The sequence below is a fragment of the Carcharodon carcharias genome, chromosome 11 (genome assembly GCF_017639515.1).
Source record: "Carcharodon carcharias isolate sCarCar2 chromosome 11, sCarCar2.pri, whole genome shotgun sequence".
Taxonomy (NCBI): Eukaryota; Metazoa; Chordata; class Chondrichthyes; order Lamniformes; family Lamnidae; genus Carcharodon; species Carcharodon carcharias.
This window is the reverse complement of record NC_054477.1, coordinates 162752372-162771378: the sequence shown is the minus strand read 5'-3', so window position 1 is coordinate 162771378 and position 19007 is coordinate 162752372. Positions and strand designations below refer to the sequence as shown.

General features: G+C 40.6%; 1 protein-coding gene across 5 annotated transcripts in view; it reads right to left on the bottom strand.

Moving 5' to 3' along the window:
- gramd1c (GRAM domain containing 1c) overlaps window positions 1-19007 on the bottom strand; it is a 55865-nt gene that overhangs the window by 6964 nt on the left and 29894 nt on the right. For all 5 annotated transcript variants that reach the window (XM_041198560.1, XM_041198558.1, XM_041198562.1 and 2 more), the window contains 6 exons: window positions 17724-17842; window positions 16392-16534; window positions 12305-12408; window positions 9709-9870; window positions 7928-8006; window positions 6629-6748 (listed from right to left, as the gene is read on the bottom strand). In XM_041198560.1, the coding sequence (XP_041054494.1) occupies window positions 6629-6748; window positions 7928-8006; window positions 9709-9870; window positions 12305-12408; window positions 16392-16534; window positions 17724-17842 (727 nt within the window). The remainder of the gene's footprint in view (window positions 1-6628; window positions 6749-7927; window positions 8007-9708; window positions 9871-12304; window positions 12409-16391; window positions 16535-17723; window positions 17843-19007) is intronic.

Genomic DNA, 19007 nt, shown 5'->3' with positions numbered 1-19007 from the left:
CAGCATCGGCGGAGAAGAAAAGAGTTGACGTTTCGAGTCCTCATGACCCTTCGACAGAACTGCTGCCAGACCTGCTGAGTTTTTCCAGGTAATTCTGTTTTTGTTTTGGATTTCCAGCATCCGCAGTTTTTTTGTTTTTATCTCTGTGTTTTTCCAATATTTTCTGTAATCAAATTAGTCCCTGCGTTAGAATTCTAAAACTTGAAACAGCCAATTCAGTGTGGGAAAGATAGTTACAGATTGTGGAGGGCTTGTCCACACAGTTTTAACTGGTGATCACTATGACAAATTTCAGGCCCGTACTTGGGTTTAGTGTGACTGATCTTTTCTATGAGCGAACTATGAATACCCTTTGATCAGGAGTCTATCTTTGCTACCTATATATGGTCACCAATAACTTAACAGAAGTCTTAATTATGAAACCTCCCTTGTTGTTTAACTGCATAATGTAATCTGGCATTCGCCCACGTACATTTTGTTTATCTTCTGGAAGGATGTCTGATGAACATTCGAGTGAGATGAGGTGAACTATATATTAGGAGGCAGATTTATTTTAGAATTATCACATGCAGCTCAGTGATTGCACTCTTGCCTGTGTCAGAAGGTTGTGCGTTCATCCTCATTCCAGAAAATTGAGCCCATAATGTAGGCTGGATTTTCCAGTGCAATACTGAGGTAGTACTGCACTGTCAGAGGTACCACCTTTCAGATGAGACGTTAAACCGAGTTCCCATCTGTCTTCTCAGATGGATGTAAAATATTTCACAGAACAATTTGAAGTGTAGGGAAGTTCTCCCCAGTGTCCTGGTAAAAGGTTATTTTCACTAGAACATTATAAGTACATAAGAAATAGGAGCAGGAGTAAGCCATTCAGCCCTTTGAACACATTCTGCCATTCAATGAAATCATAGCTGACCTTCTAGTTTGACACCATTTTCCTGCACTATCTCCATATCCCTTGATGTTTTAATATGGAGAAATCTATCGATCTCAGTCTTGAACATACTCGATGACTGAGCCTCCAAAGCCCTCTGGGGCAGAGAATTCCAAAGATTCACCACCCTCTGGAGTGAAGAAATTCCTCCTCACCTCGGTCCTAAAAGGCCAGGCCTTTATTCTGAGACTGTCTCCTGGTTCTAAACGCCCCCAGCCAGGGGAAACATCCTTCCTGTATCTACCTTGTCAAACTTTGTACGCCTGAATGAGAACACCTCATTCTTCTAAACTCTATAGAACAAAGGCTCAGTCTATTTAATCTTTCCTCATAGAACAATCCCTCCATCCCAGGAATTAATTTAATGAATCTTTGTTGCACTCCCTCTATGGCAAGTACATCTTTCCTTCGTTAAGGAGACCAAAACTACACACAATACTGCAGTTATATAGAGCCTTGGTGTGTTCACACCTGGAGTAAGACATCTTTATTCTTATATGCAAATCCCCTTGTAATAAAGGCCAACATATCATTTGTCTTAATTGCTTGCTATACCTGCATGTTAGCTTTCAGTGACTCATGTTCAAGGACACCCAGGTTCCTTTGAAGTTCTACAGTTCCCAGCCTCTCACCATTTAAGGTGTACTATGTATTTCTGCTTTTCCTACTGAAGTGGATAACCTCACATTTCTCCCCATTGTATTCCATCTGCCAAATTGTTGTCCCCTTGAAGAGTCTTTGCGTCGTCCTTACAGCTCACACTTCCACCTAGTTTTGTGTCATCTGCAAACTTGGAAATATTACATTTAATCCCCACATCTAAATCAGTGATATAGATTGCAAACAGCTGTGGCTCCAGCAATGATCCTTGCAGTACCTCAGTAGTCACAGCCTGCCAAACTGTGAATGACTCACTTATTCCTTCTCTGTTTTCTGTCCATTAAAAAGTCCTCAATCCATGCCAGTAGATTCCTCCCAATTCCAGGTGTTCTAACTTTTTTTTTTAAACTAACCTCATGTGGGACCTTATAAAAAGTTTTCCGAAAATCTAAATATACCACACCCATATCTATTCTGCTAGTTACATCCTCAAAACACTCCAATAGATTTGTTAAACATGATTTCCCTTTTCCAAATCCATGTTGACTCTGCCCAATCCTGCCATTATTTCCCAAGTGTCCTGTTACCACATCCTTTATTATAGATTCTAGCATCTTCCCTACTACCGATGCCAGGCTAACAGGTGTATAGTTCCCTGTTTTCTCTCTCCCTCTTTTCTCAAATAGTGGGGTTACATTTGACACCTTCCAATCTGTAGGAATCATTCCAGAGTCTATAGAATTTTGACAGGTGACCACCAATGTATCTACTATCTCTACAGCCACTTCTTTCAACACAATGGGATATAGATCATCAGGTCCAGGGGATTTATCAACTTTAAGTTCCATTAATTTCTCCAGTACTATTATTTTACTAATATTAATTACTTGCAATTCATCATTTACACTAACCGCTTGATTACCCACTATTTATGGGAGGATTCCGTGTTTTCCTCCATGACGACAGACACAAACGGTCTGGCCCCGACCGCCGCCAGGATCATCCAGTCCCGACGAAAGTAATAGACTTTTGGCTGGGCTGCCAAATCTCCCGCAGCAGGTCCCGTCACAACGGGGTCGGAAAATCCCAGACAAAGTATTGTTTAGTTTCTCTGCCATTTCCTTAATTCCCATTATAAATTCTTCTGACTCCGTTTGAAATGGACCCATATTTGTTTTTGTTAACCTTTTCCTTTTTACACACCTATAGCAGTCTATTTTTATGTTTCTCACTAATTTACTCATTCTGTTTTCGCTTTCTTAATCTTTTTATTGGTTGCTCATTGCAGAATTCTAACATGTTCCCAATTCGCAGGTTTGCCATTTTGTTTTGGCAACTTTATACACTTCTTCCTTTGATCTAATGCAATCCTTGATTTCTTTCGTTAGCCACAGCTGGAACACTTCCTTGCTAGGTTTTTGTGCATTAAAAGGGGTGTATTTTTGTTGTAAACTATGTATTAGTTCTTTAAATATTACATACCCATTGCCTGTCTGTCATTCCTCTTAACAGTTTCCCCAAATCAACCATAGCCAATTTGTCCCTCATATCCGCATAGTTGCCATTGTTTAGATTTAAGGCCCTAGTCTCTCATTGAACTATATCACTTTCAAACAATGTAAAATTCTATCATAATATGGTCACTCTTCTCAAAAGATTCTTTTATAAATGAGATTATTAATTAGCCCTTTTTCACTGCGCAATACTGGATCTAAAATAGCCCATTCCCTAGTTAGTTCCTTGACATACTGCTCTAGAAAACAATTTTGCATACATTCCAAGAATTCGTCCTCTACAACATTAGTACTAATTAGGTTTACCCAGTCTATATGTAGATTGAAATCCTCCATGATTACTGTTTACCCTTGTTACACGCACCTCTAATTTCCTGACTTATACTGTGATTTACATTACCACTGCTGTTTGGTGGCCTATAAACAACTCCTACCAATGTTTTATGACTTCTTAGTTCCACCCAAACTGGTTCTATGTCTTGATCTTTAGAACGAAGGTCATCTCTCACTACAGGACTAACGCCCTTTTTAATTAACAGAGCTACCCCACCACCTTTTCCCAGCTCCCTGAATGTCACATAACCCTGGATATTCAGGTCCCAGTTTTAGTTTTTTTGTAACCACGTTTCTGTGATGGATATCAGATCATACATATGAATCTCTATGGGAGCTGACAGTTCATTTTTTTTGTGAATGCTGCAGGCATTCAGATATAGAGCCCTTAATTCAGTTTTTGTAAACTCTGGTTCTATCCGCTGGCACATTCTTAAATTTGTAATTACTGTCCCTTCCTGCCATACTCTGATCATCATTATCTGTATTGCTACCTTGATCTATTGCCTTGTTATTTCCCCTTAATTTACTCAATCTTCCCCTACATGATCCCTTCCCCCCTTTATTTAGTTTAAAGCCCTCTCTACTTCCCTAGCTACACGACTCACCAGAATACCTCCCCCAGCATGGTTTAGGTAAAGTCCGTCCCAATGGTACAGCCCCCACTTTCCCCAGTACTGGCGCCAGTGCCCCACGAACTGGAACCCATTTCTCCCACAGCAGACATTGAGCCACTCATTCGTCTCTCTAATTTTATTTACCTTGTGTCAATTTGCATGTAGCTCAGGTAATAATCCAGAGATTATTACCTTTGAGGTTCTGTTTTTTAATTTAGTGTATAGTTCCTCTTTTGCTCTATGCAGAAACTCTTTCCTATTTCTACCTATGTCATTCCCTCACCTTCCCACTGCAAGTTCCTTATCAGTCCTGAACAGACATCCTAAACCATGGTACCAGACAGACAACTCAGCCTTCCGGGTTCTTACTCTTGGCTACACAGAACGTCTGTCTGTCCCCCTAACTAAACTGTCCCCTACATTCCTTTTAACTCCCCCCACTTGAATGTCTTCCTGAACCATGGTGCCATAGTCAGCCTGCTCATCCACACTGCAGCCCTCACTTTTGTCCATAAAAATTCACCTAAGAGGTGTGACTGCCTTCTGGAACAAAGTGTCCATGTAACTTTCCCTTCCCTGATGTGCCACAATGTCTGTAGCTTAGCCTCCAGCTCATTAATTCTGAGCTAAAGCTCCTCAAGCGGCAGGCACTTACTACAGATGTGGTTGCCATGGATTGCAGTGGCACCCAGGAGCTCCCACATGCTGCAGGCATGACATATCACCCGTCCTGCTATCTTTGTGTTAATTAAATTTATTTTTAATTAATAGTTCCCCTCTTCACCAAACTCCCTCACTCACCAAATTCCCAGCTTGACACTGTTCAGACAAGCAGCAGCAGCACTGTGAAACCCCTCTATTTATACTTTTTGAAAATGAGTCAAGCTCTGCTAAAGCTCAGAAATCAGTTTAAGCCGGCTACCTAATTAACCAGCTACATCTGCTCTCCGAGAGCTTGTAAATCCCTGTGTTTTTTTTAAAATTCGTGGAATATGGGCTTCGCTGGCCGGACCAGCATTTATTGCCCATCCCTGGTTGCCTTGAGAAGGTGGTGCTGAGCTGCCTTCTTGAACCGCTGCAGTCCATGTGCTGTAGGTACACCCACAGTGCTGTTAGTAAGGGAGTTCCAGGATTTTGACCCAGTGACAGTGAAGGAATGGTGATATATTTCCAAGTCAGGATGTTGAGCGACTTGGAGGGAGACTTCCAGGTGGTGGTGTTCCTGTGCATCTACTACCCTTGTCCTTCTAGATGGTAGTGGTCATGGGTTTGGAAGGTGCTGTCTAAGGAGCCTTGGTGAATCCTTGCAGTACATCTTGTAAATGGGACACACTGCTGCCACTGTGTATCGGTGGTGGAGGGAATGAATGTTTGTGAATGTGGTGCCAATCAAACGGGCTGCTTTGTCCTGGATGGTGTTAAGCTTCTTGAGTGTTGTGGGATCTGCACTCATCCAGGTAAGTGGAGAGTATTCCATCACACTCCTGACTTATGCCTTGTAGATGGTGGACAGGTTTTGGGGAGTCTGGAGTTGGGTTACTCATCGCACAATTCCTAGCCTCTGACCTGCTCTTGTAGCCATAGTATTTATATAGCTAGTCCAGTTCAGTTTCTGGTCAATGATAACCCCCAGGATGTCGATAGTGGGGAATTCAGTGATTGTAATGCCATTGAACATCAAGGGGCGATAGTTGGATTCTCTCTTGTTGGAGATGATCATTGCCTGACACTTGTGTGGTGTGAATGTTACTTGCCACTTGTCAGCCCAAGCCTGGATATTGTCCAGGTCTTGCTGCATTTGGACATGGACTGCTTCAGTATCTGAGGAGTTGCGAACATCGTGCAATCATCAGTGAACATCCCCACTTCTGACCTTATGATGGAAGTTCATTGATGAAGCAGCTGAAAATGGTTGGGCCGAGGTCACTTCCCTGAGGAACTCCTGCAGTGATGCCCTGGAGCTGAGATGGTTGACCCCCAACAACCATTTTCCTTTGTGCTAGGTATGACTCCAGCCAGAAAGTTTTTCCCAATTGTCATCGATTCCAATTTTGCTAGGGCTCCTTGATGCCACATTGTGTCAAATGCAACCTTAATGTCAAGGGCTGTCACTCTCACCTCACGAGTTCAGCTCTTTTGTCCATGTTTGAACCAAGGCTGTAATGAGGTCAGGAGCTGAGTGTCCTTGGCAGAACCCAAACTGAGCATCAGTGAGCAGGTTATTGTTAAGCAAGTGCCGCTTGATAGCACTGCTGATGACACCTTCCATTACTTTACTGATGATCGAGAGTAGACTGATGGGGCAGTAATTGGCCAAGTTGGATTTGTCTTGTTTTTTTACCGTGTACAGGACATATCTGGGCAATTTTCTACATAGCCGGGTAGATGCCAATGTTGTAGCTATGCTGGGGCATCCTGAGGTTATGAGAGGTGCTATATAAATGTAAGTTCTTTTCTTTATTTGTGAATAGAAAAACATTTACAGTTTACCTACATTTAATTTATATCATAATGCTCCCACAAGATTGAAAATACTGACACATGCCACGCCACACTATTATCACGAACAGGCTAAATATACTTTTCAAATCAACAACAGCAATATAAACACCTTCATTTTTTTGACTTACCCAACACTCAATTTTTCCAATGTTTTAATCTTGTTCGATAAGTGGACCTTTTGGGCCATATCTTCTATGTTCAAAAGTTTAAAAAACAGGCCTAAATTCAATAAGGCTAGGATAAAGAGTCTGAAATAAAAAAAAGAACTAAATTAGCTGTACAGCTTCTAAGAGTGGATCCCAGGACACTGCTGTTCCGGCCAAAAAAAAAGCTTGTACTATTTGGTAAAAAAAATTACAAAAATACTTAAGTATTTATTTATTTTTATAGACAATTAACTCACAAAACACAACCCCCTTTCATCTGTACAAAGCTCTAAATGTCCTCCAAAAAAAGCCAATAATCAATTTTGAAGAGCCTTCATCATTTTAGAATGGAACAAATATTTATGAGACACAATACATGAACATTCAGGATGGCAACTGGACATAATCCTTGAAATTGACTGGGGCATTAAATGTCACATAGCCAGACATAACTTTCTATGACTTTCTCTTCATGGTTTCCTACAAAGAATTTACAGCAAAGAAACTGGCAATTCAGCTCATCTAGTCTATGATCCACATAGACCTTTGCCCTCCCTCCTCCATCTCACTCCATCAGCATATCCTTCTAGTTCTTTCTCTATCATGCGATTATCTAGCTTCCCCTTAAATGTATTTATGCTATTTACCACAACCATTCCCTGTGGTAGTGCATTCCACATTCTCACCACTCTGAGTAAAGATGTTTCTCCTAAATTCCCTTGGAGATGATCTTACATCTTCTAGTCTTCTAGTTCTGGTCTCCCTCACAAGTGGAAACATCTTCTCTATATTTACCTTATCAACCCCCTTCATAATTTTAAAGACCTTCTTAGCCTTCTGTTTCTTAGGGAAAAAAAGCAGCCCATGACTGTTCAGGTCTGTCCTGACAGGTATTCTCAGTTCTGGTATCATCCTTGTAAAGCGTTTTTGCACCTCCTCCAGTGCCTCTATATCCTTTTTTATAATAAGATGTAGCCCAGAACTGTGGTCATTACTCCAAGAGTGACTAATCAAGCTGAGCCTAAAAATTAGACTAAAATGGAGAGAATGTGGCGGAATTCCTGATACATGCTTCCCTAAGAACGAGGCTCCCCGCTGGCAGTGTCATTTTATAAAATCGGGCCTAATGTGTTTAAGATTTGCTGGCTACTTTACCCTTTCCTCCTATTCTTTGGAGCAGTTGCCTTGATAGTAACTCATAATTAGATCTAGAGTCTTTTTATCTGCCTCTATGGCGTTCTTGCAAAAATATTTTTGCAAAGCCTTTCAAGACATACTTACATTGCACTCATGGTCAACACAAACTTTGAAAGGTTCCAATTTTGCATTAGTGATTTACTTTCCAAATTATTTCCTCTGTCTGGAATAAAAATAACAAAAACAGAGCAAATATTAAACCATGCCGTAATTGCAGCCTGGAACACACAATATATACTGAAGTAATAGTCAATCTCGTGTAAAGGTTGAATCCCAACTTTTGGCCAAAAAATCCTTAACTTGTCATATATCTCATGTGTTAGTCGACACTAGTTTTTGAGGGATGGAAGAACAACATGTTTTTTAAGTGTACAATGCTACAGCGAAAAAGAGTTACTAACGGTAATTATGATTTCCTGATGTTACAGTCATACTACCAACACCTGTACTTTAATCACAATATCCTCCGGTACCACACTCCATAGTGCGTTTTATAAAGCTATCTGAGATGAGAGATACCCTCAGTCATGAATCCATTTAGAGGCAGAATGCCGGCAAAACAACAACAGACGTTAGCAGCAATGTTGCCAGGTTGGAAACTGTTTGGGGGCAGGGTTGGCAGGGACATTCTCTGAGCTAGCAACTCTGCGATCAACTGATATACCACTGTAAACAATTAAGTAGCAAGGTAATGGGAGAGGATGGCACCAGAATTATCGTAAAATAAAGTGAGATAAATCTTTATTGGATATTTTAAGTGGAATATGACAATCGAGTGTGGTTTTGCCCTCATCGTAGCCAAGAAGAAATCTAGTCGACAGCTACTGCTGATTAACGTGGCAAAGGCATGCTGTGGTTACCAGTAATTGGTAAATATTTTCTATGTTTTAAGATAAAATAATAGTTGTCACTCCAAAATGCATGGATTGCAACCTCTCGAAAATATTACTTGTGGATAAATTGATCCCCTACATTTTGCCTAAAAGCTTGGTCTAAAAAACTCAACTTTTACATAAGTATACACAGTAATAACATAAGAACAGGCGTAAGTTATTTGGCTCCTTGAGCTTGCTCCACCATTCAATAGGATCATGGATGATTTGATTATGGCCTCAGCTCCTCTTTCCGACCTCGCACCCCTCATAATCCTGTACTCCCTAGTGGTTTCAGCAGGAAGCACCAAACAGCAAAACTTCCTCCATTACTCTGGCCTTAGCACAACTCCATCCCAAATCCAGAGATGAAGTTGTTTAAGCATTAAGATTGGGTGCTCACAGCAGTACTAGGTGTACTGGAGCTTCCAGCCTGCTGATCTGGCAGGATTTTCGACAACGTCTTCTGATGCTCCCTTCCAGGTTTGTCCTATATTTATTCCCTTGGATGTTGATTCCTGTTTCAGTATGGAATTGCAGGCACACAAATAAGCAGAGTGTACTTTTAATTGCAACTTAGCAGACTAATCCTCAACACCCAGAGTTGAAATGGTATCAGAGATCAATCTTGATTTTCTCTATATTTGAACTTGCAGTTTGAGGCAGTCATAGATAAGGAGATATCTACCTCTCTCTCATTCTCCATTCAGGGATTGAAATTAAGAAGCTTCATGTACAGCCGGTAACAGAGGATGTTTAGTGCTTTCGAATAGTCAGGAAATGTTGTTTTGCATGTTGCAAACTTGGCACACAGGCTTCTACACTATCTTCAGATAACTGGCCAGCATTTTTAGTGTCAATCCCACTGCAGATTTATGACTGTTCCTGTAGCTGATTCAGTACATTTCATATATGTTGAGATTTATCCTAAAACGTCAGTTAGCTTTACCCAAATCTGACTTGACCTACTGTAAGATAACTATAATGCACTACCTGTGTACATTTCCCTTGCATCTGCATCCAGACAAGAAGCTAAGTTAGTAAACTGGTCCGCATGGCTCCGGTTGTATGCCCGTCTTCGCCTCCGAAGCCCAGGCTGACCCAATTCTACAGAGTTTGGATTGTGTATTGATTCTTCAATCAACAAGTCTGATTCTGTAAAATTAAACAAAGTTGAAGAAGTCACCATTCTCCAAATTGCATTTCATCAACATAAAATGACAAACAACCCAAGTCCAGTAACAATAAATGTCTGTAGGATACATGAATGTTTAAAAGTGCATCACATAACTTCAGCTTATTCACAAGCAACAGACAAGACTGAATGAGAAGCAATTAGACAGTAAACAACACATGAGGTTTTGCCTGGGTAACATGTTATGTCACAATAAGCAAGTTGAAGACTGGATGGAACATGAGAGATACTAACCAAACAATTTTTAAAAATTAATTTATAGGATGTGGGTTTCACTGGCTAGGCCAGCGTTTATGGTCTATCCCTAACTACCCTCGAGGAGGTGGTAGTAAGCTGCCTTCTTGAACTGCTGGCAAAGAGGGGAGGCTTTTTGCATTGAGGCTAATGACCATAATCAGCCCTATTCGATGAGAAGGATGACAAGAACCAATAATTTGGTTTTTATCTATACTCATTATTCTGCCCTGCTCTCCTATATCTCATACAGGTGGCAAATATTCAAATGGGAGTCTAGTCCATCTCCCACTCCCAAGTTCCTAGGCTGATAAAATTGACCATCACCCAATTTCCCTTCCTGGACCCCATGTTGCCAGTTATTGTTAACTATTCCTCTTCTCAGGTACACCAACATCACCTCCCCACCTCTTTAAAGCTTCGGTCATTACGCCACTCCTCAAAAAGAAAACTCATCATTTAACCTTCTGTCCTTGCAAACTACAGTCCCACCTCCAACCTTCTTTTCCTCCAAAATGCAAAATGCCTCTCAAATACATGTCCATCTTTCCTACAATTCCATGTCTGAATCTCTCCAATCAGGTTTCTGGCCCCATCCCAGTACTGATAGGGCCCTTAACAAAGTCACAAATGACATTGTTTGTGTCTATGATAACGATTATACCATCCCTTTTCAGCCTTATCAATCTATCTATCTGCTATCTTTGTTATAACTGACCACACCATCCCCCTCCAATATCCAGCTGGGTGAAACTGCCCTTGCTTGGTTACATTCTTATTTGTTGAATCATAGCCAGAGATTCATCTTCAATGGTTTCTCTTGCCACTCCTGTTCTGCTACTTCCAGTCCTCGAAGGATTTATCCTTGGCCAACTCTTATTTTTCACATCTAAAGGCTACCACTCTGCAACATCATCCAAAGACACATCACGTTCCATATGTAAGCTAATGACACTCAGTTCTATGCTACCACCAGCTCTTTGGATTCTTCCACCGTCTGTGATTTGTTACATTGCACATCCAACATCTAATATTGGATGAGCAGACATTTCCACCAAAACATAATGGAAAGAGTGAAGCCATTGTCTTTGGTCCCTGCCTCAAGATCCATTCCTCGAGTACTGTTTCCATTCCTTTATACTGTCTGAAACAGAGCCAGATCGTTTCACAAGCTTGCTGGACCTGAAGATGAACTTCCAACCACAGATCTACTCCATCACCAAGACTGCCTACTTCCACCTCCGTAACATTGCCTGACTCTGACCCTGTTTTAGCTCATCCATGCTTTTGTTGCCTCTAGACTTCACTATATCTTGCCAGCTTCCCATCTTCAACCCTACACACTGCTACTGGTATCTTAAAGCATTCCAAGTATCATTCAACCATCACCCCTTTGCTTGCTGAATTATACTGGCTCCCAGTCCAACAATGCCTCAATTTTAAAATTCTCAACCTTGCTTTCAGATCCCTCCAAGGCTTCACCTACTATCTCTAGAACCTCCTACAACCCCTACAGGATCTGAGTACTCCTCCAGTTCAGACATCTTGTGCATCCTGAGTTTTGCTGCTTCACCACTGGCGGTCATACTTCCAGCTGCCGAGGCCCTAAACTCTGGAGATACTTCCTGAAAGCTCTCAGTCTCTTTATCTCTCTCTCTCTTCCTTTAAGATAATCTTTAAAGCTTACATCTTTGACCAAACTTTTGAACACTGACCCCTAGAAGATATCAGGTCAGTGTCCAAAATGTTTCATTGATATTGCTCACATTAGACACCTTAGGACTTTTTTGCTACATTAAAGACGTTCTATAATTGCAAGTTGTTATTTTTGTTCCACGGATGCACACCCCACCACGATTCAGTGCAATGCAATCAGGAGTGCACCCGATCAGATTTCCTCCCAAATACACTGTAGCCCTGGGGCTACAGTGGCACCTCAACCATTGCCCTGAGATTAATTAATTCAGAATGAACTGGAAATTGAACCTGTGCTTTCTGATTTACATGGTTTAGTACCAATTAGTTTGAATATTTATCCACAAAAGCACTGGGGGAAGCCATTACTTAAATGCATCTTCCATTCCAGTTCAAATATACTTTAGGTGATTCCCGCTTGAACATCACCAACATGTTTATTAAGTACTAAAATTTAGCAGAAACCTAAGTGTTTGAAGTAGTCCTCTAACCCACTCCACGAGTTTTTCTGTATGAAAGACTTCACCAAATTCCATGGCTGTTTTCTGTAACACACATCAGTTGAAACTCTGAAATGAAAAATATAGTACATATGAAGGAAAGTTACTGAGAAACAAAAGGCACACTTTTTTTTAAGCCATCAAATTATGTCAAATCTATAAAAGTGAATCGTTTGATAAGTTGATTGACAGCTAAATCTAATTAGAGGGGGAGAATATATATTTACAAACACCCTAAATTTTGAAGAGCGTTTTAAAGAGAGATTAATGGAGAGTCGTACAAACAGATTAAGCATTTTGTCCACTACTACTGCCAATTCTAAGCTTTAGTCTTATTTTTTCCAAACACTAGTAAACTAGACAATGGAAAGCTTTCTGTGAAAAGTGGAATACTGTGGATGCTGGACATCTGAAATAAAAACAGAAAATGCTGCAAATACTCAAGTAGGTTAGGCAGTATCAGTGGAGAGACAGAGAATAATGTTTCAGGATGATAATGCAGAACATTCTGATGAAAAGTTAAGTATTATTCTGTATTGATCTATGCAAACATTTCAGGGTAAGTTTTCAGGAGAGCTAATAAAGGGTTAGGCAGCCTTTTGTATCTGTGACTGAGTCCTGGAAAACTGTTTGCCTCTCTGGTGCCAGGGTGAAGGATATAATGGAGTGGATAAAAAAACATTTGGAAAAGGAGGAAGAGCAGTCAGAGGTCATGGTCCATGAAGGAGCTGGTGTGGTAGAAAGAGAAGCATTACAGGGATGATTTTAGGAATTAGGATTCAGGCTGGGGAGTACAACTTGTGGAGTTGTAATCTCAGATTTAATTCCTGTGTCACATGCTGGGTAGGGTTAGGCATTAATGTATGGCTTGAGAGATGGTGCAGGAGGGAGGGTTTCAGATTTTTAGGACTTTGAGACTAGTTCTGTGACAGAGGGGAAGCTGTTCAGAAAGGACTGTGTCTGAACCAGAGGATTACCAATTTGATCACAGAGAGGCAAATAAGGCAGTAAGAATGGATTTAAATCAGTGTGGTGGGAGGAAGAGAAAAACAGAACAAACTGCAAGTTAAAAAAATAATTAGGAAAGAAAAAGACCTGAATTTTCACAGGGAGTGGAATTGGGGGTTAAATACGGAAGTCCTGTCCTCAAACACAGCCTCTGCCATTTTCACATGAAGGGGAATGGGGACAGCTTCTAAATAGCATATTTGTAGTTCCCAGAGACAGCAGCCCATGTAAATCAGCAGCTACCTCCACTTCCCATCTTCTACCCTACATTCTTCTGCCGGTGTGATCTTGGTGAGGTAGGTATCTGAAACCCAAAGTGTGCAGATTGGCCAAGTAAGAGCATGTCTAAACCTTGTGGAATCATTTGGATATCCAGGGTACCCTTCTGGAGAAGTAAAGTACCCCTTTGGTTCCAGGACAACTTAGGGAAAGGTAAGGTACCCTTTTGGAGAGGTCAGGCACCCTTTGAGATTGTTAAAATTAGACATGATTGTGTTTAAAAAATGCATAAAACTCATTGGAATTGTCAAAGCTGCCAAAGAACTATCAAATAAAAACAAAATGCTGGAAAAACTCAGCATGTCTGGCAGCATCTGTGGAGACAGAAACAGCAAATGTCGAGTCCATTATGACTCTTCTTTGGAACTAGAGAGAGGTAGGAAGGTGATGGGTTTTATGCTTTTGAAAAAGTGGGGAGGCGAGATAGAGCAAAAGAGGTCAGGGATAAGTTAGAGGCCAGGAGAGATTAAATGACAAAGATGTCATGCAACACAAGGCAAAGGAAGTGGTAATGAAGTGGTAAAGACACAAGGGAACAGGTGTCAATGGCAAAATAAAGGGCGTTGCTGTCTGAAAGCAAAAACATGAGACTAAGATACAGACAGGCACTTGGGAGAGAAAAATTTTTTGAGGACTGAGTTCAACAATTTCAGAACATGAACTCTATGTTGAGCCCAGAAGTGCCTAATTGGAAGTAGTGCTGTTCCTCCAGCTTGCATTTGGGTTTCAATGGAGCAGGTTGAGGACAGAAATGTGAGCACGGGAGCAAGATGGCGAACTGAATAACAAGTGACTGGGAGGTCAGGGTCATGCTTACAGACTGAGTGAAGGTGTTTCACAAAGTGGTCACCCAATCTGAGTTTGGTCTTTTCAATGTTGAGGAGGCCACACTATGAGCTGCGAATATAGTAGACTAAATTGAAAGTAGTACAAGTAAGTTGCTGCTTCACTTGGAAGGAGTGTTTGAAGCCTTGGACATTGAGGAGGGAGGCAAAATAAAAGCAAAATACTGTGAATGCTGGAGGGCTGACATAAAACAGGAAGTGCTGAGAAAACTCAGCAGGCCTGGCAGCATTTGTGAAGAGATAAACAGAGTTAAGGTTTAGAAGAGTCCAATATGACTCTTCTTCAGGACGCTATCAGTGCTGTCAAAGGATTTAACTCTGCTGGCTCTAAATTTTCTATAAAGCGTGGAGTTTAAAAAAAAAATCAGTGCTTGATATTTCACTCTGTCTGTTGAAATAAGCCTGAAGGTTATCATTATAAGACTTGTGCCGCGTGACTGATTTTACATAATATTTACAGTGAGGTGCCTAGTAAGTGAGCAGTTTAATTGACAGCTCCAAATTGTTATGGAATAGAAATGTTTATTTTTGTAAGAGATTAATCGAAGGAATTTCAAAATGAGTATTTTTTTTAAAAATAGTAATGTCATCAATAGACACAACTCTATTGTGTCTCAGCCTGGCTCCTGAGGTTTGCCTATAGTGGGTACAAGTTGGGTTGGCATGGAGGGGGTAAGGGGAAAGGGTGGTGGGTGAGAGGCATGGGTTGGCATAAGAGGCTATGGGAGTGGGTGGGGGTCATGAGGTGGCATAGGTTGGCATGGATGGGGATTGTGTTGGGGTGAGGGCTGGAGGGTTGCATTTTGTTTTATTCATTTTTTTAAATAACTCACCGAAGTGCTAGCGCACAGAGGCAGGCCTTTCAGCCAGCCTGCACCCAGCAACCTCCACACTTATTCTGGAGGTGGGCCGGATTAGAAATCGAGCCCAGCCCCAGAATGAAAATCTCTCTTTCTGGGCCTTATTTTCCTGGGTCAGGTTTGCAAGACCAGGAAATGTCCTGACCCTGTGCACCTGACCCAGGAGCAAAAATCTGGGCCAAAGTGAGGGTATTAAAGGATGACATGAATTTTGCTTGCATCGATGCAAACAGTGTAAGGAAGACTATGGGTAAGTAATAATTGCTGGTACGTGAAGAAATGACTGAAACCCACTTGAAATCAAATGATGTCCAGGTAGGTTTTGTGTTTATTATGGAGAGGGAAGGTATGAGGTTGGGGGTAACAAAAGACATACGGACTCGAAACGTTAACTGTTTTTTTTTTCTCTCCACAGATGCTGTTAGACCTGCTGAGTTTTCCTAGCATTTTCTGTTTTTGTTTCAGATTTCCACCAACTGCAGTATTTTGCTTTTATATGAGGTTGGGGTGTTTCTTTTACAAAATTAAAAGGTAGCTAAGGGGAACACTGTACAGACCAACAAGTAATCAATGGAAGTCGGATTCAATTTTGTGGGGGGCAATAAGACAGATGAGTGGCAAGTTTTAATATTAATCCTGGGGGATTCAAGTCTTCTTCATTGTCTGCAGCATACAGTGGGGGACCGTCTTCATACAAATGTGAATTAATTGAAATTGAGGGATCCTTTCCTAAAACAGTAGGTTAAGGAAGCCACAAATGGTAAAGTAGCTTAGTAAAGATGCCATATATACTTCAGGGCTCTTCTACTGTTTTAATTGCATCTGCTGTCTCTGCTGATGCTTCAAAGGATGTCCCACCCTGACTCAGCATGGACAATCCAGATTATAATCTAAAATCCAAGGAGACGACAATTTCCTGGAAAAGTTGGGGAAAGGTGATTAAATAGATCATATAAATAGGAATTAGCAATCAATCATCTTTTGGCATGTCTAAAACAAAATACATACGACGGATTAGAAGACACTCTCCAGGGGTATACAAAAGCAAACATTATATTACCTTAGCCTGCACTTGCGTTTTGATGTCTGAATGATACAGTATCTGTTATGCGTGTAAAAATAGTCATGGTAAGGCACGTCATGTGTGGTCACCTCCGCATCAATCAAGTAGTACTGTCCATTCTGGTTCTCTTTACACAATGTCTATAACAATACAGAAATTTGTCTCAGCTATTATTTAATTACCAGGTAAACAAAGCCAATCCAACTCCAGTTCAGAGACAAAACTGAAGAACATATGAATTAGGAGGAGTAAGCCACTTGGCCCCTCAAGCCTCCTCCACCATTCAATAAGATCATGGCTAATCGGATTGTAACCTTACTTCCACAAGAGTAAGTTCTCAGAAAGAAAACCGTTAGACAAATTTCCAAGAGGGCATGGGCAGTTTTATGGATATCGTTACAGATTTTTGAAAAAAAAACACTAGCATTGATAAGAGTGCCTTTCATGACCTCAAAGCTTTTTTTGGCTGTAAAACTCTAAGTGTGATCACTGTTGTAACCCTAGGGAAAGTGGTAGCCAATATGCTTAGAGTAAGCTCCAACAAACAGCAAGATAATGTCCAGATAATCTGTTTTCTGATTTTGATTGAGGGATAAATATTGGCCAGGACACCAGAGAGAAGTACCTTGCTCTTCTTTAAAGATTGTAACTTTTACTTTCACAGGGCCTTGGTTTAACATATTACCCAAAAAAACAGCACCCTGTTTTCCCCTTGACTGCATTGGCAGTGTCAGCCTGGATTATGTGCTCCGGTCTCGGGATTGGGTTTAAACCCACAAACCTCTGACGTACAGGCGAGAATGCTAGCTACTGAGCCACAGCTGACACATCACATCTATGTTTGTTAGCTTAGAAGTCAGCAGGAGTTTTAGCTGGCCCATATGGGGGGGAAAATGGATGGTATGGAATTGGCCATGGTTTTACTCTCTGCCCAAATTTACTTCACTGAGCAGGTAGGCAATCCAACACAGTCAGTTCCTCATTGGGTAGATTAGGTCAAGGACTTTCCCCATCTTTGGCACTAGATCCCTCAATTATAGGCAAAACAAGTTCAATAATGAAAGTGTTTTTACAAGTTTTTTTTTAGTAATTTGATTAGTTTCCTTTTCCTCTTTGCTAAATATTTTATTGGCAGCAATTTGCTGAATACTGACTCTAACAAGTGGAGAACTATCACACAAATGGTAGATTTAACATCATTCATTTATAAAAAATTTTGTGAGAGACAACTAAGTACAAATTTGTCTTACATTTTATATCCGTTACATTCAATGTGACATATACATGATGCGAAACTTAACCACACAGGTAAATATAACCTCTGAGTACCTGTTTTTCAGTTGCTGTTGAAGACTTGCCAATCAGGGGATTCGTGATGGTTATTACATACTTCAATGTCCTTTTCTGGTTACCACTTACTTCTTTCTCCCATGGACTACTGACAAGATCTAGAGAAGACAATTTTTTTCCTCACACATTAAAAGTCAATGTTCTACCATTTTAGATTTTAAAATCTACACATGTATTTTAGAAACACTGAAAAATCATATAGATAAATTTGAATGCCGAGCAGAACACTTGAGCAGGAAACTCTTGCTGTGGGAAATATACGTAAAGAAAAAGAAAACTTGCATTTATTTGACACCTTAACACAAAGTCAGGATGTTCCAAAATGCTTTACAAAATGAACTACTTTTGAATTACTGCTGTTCTAGGGTCAATTTATGCAAACGGCAGTGAAGTAAATGATCAGTAATCAATATTTCCTGAATATTGAAGGGGGTTCAGGAACTGAGAGACCTGGGATTTCACATATGCAAATCTTTGACAGTGGCAGGTCAATTTGATAAGGCAGTTAAAAAAATTGCAGGGTCCTTGCTTTTATAAATAGAGGGGTGGAAGCAAGAAAGTTATGCTAAGGCTTCATATATCACTGGGTAGACCTGGAATAGCGTGTTCAATCCTGAGCACCACACTTTAGGAAGGATGTCAAGGCTCGAGAGAAGATGCAGAGGAGCTTTACTAGAATGGTTCCAGGGGATGAGGGACTTGTGGTGAGACTGGAGAACCTGGGTTGCTCTTCTGAAAGCAGAGTAGGTTAAGGGGATATTTAATGAAGGTGTTCAAAATTAGGATGGATTTTGATAGAATAAATAAGAGAAACCGTTTCTGCTGGCAGGAGTGTCAGTAACCAGAGGACACACCTTTAAGGTAATTGCCAGATGAATGAAGGGAGAAGAGGAGAATTTCTTTTAATGCAGCAAGCTTTTATAATCTGGAATGTGCTCCTGAAGGAATAGCAGGAGATTCAATAATGATTTCCAAAATAGAATTGGATATATACCAGAAGGGGGAAAATTCTACTTGGCAATGAGGAAAGTGCAGGAGCATGGGACTAACTAGAAAGCTCTTTAAAAGAGCCAGCAGAGGCATGATGGGCTGAATAGTTTCCTTCTGTGCTGCAAGGTTCTTAAAAATGAATGTATGTATGTTTGGAACCTTCCATTACTGCATTATATTATAAATTCTTTCAGCCTTGCCATGGTAACATTTTTCAATAATGGAAATTTATTGTAGATTGGTCAGAATGGTTTTGCACAGCCATGGGTGTTT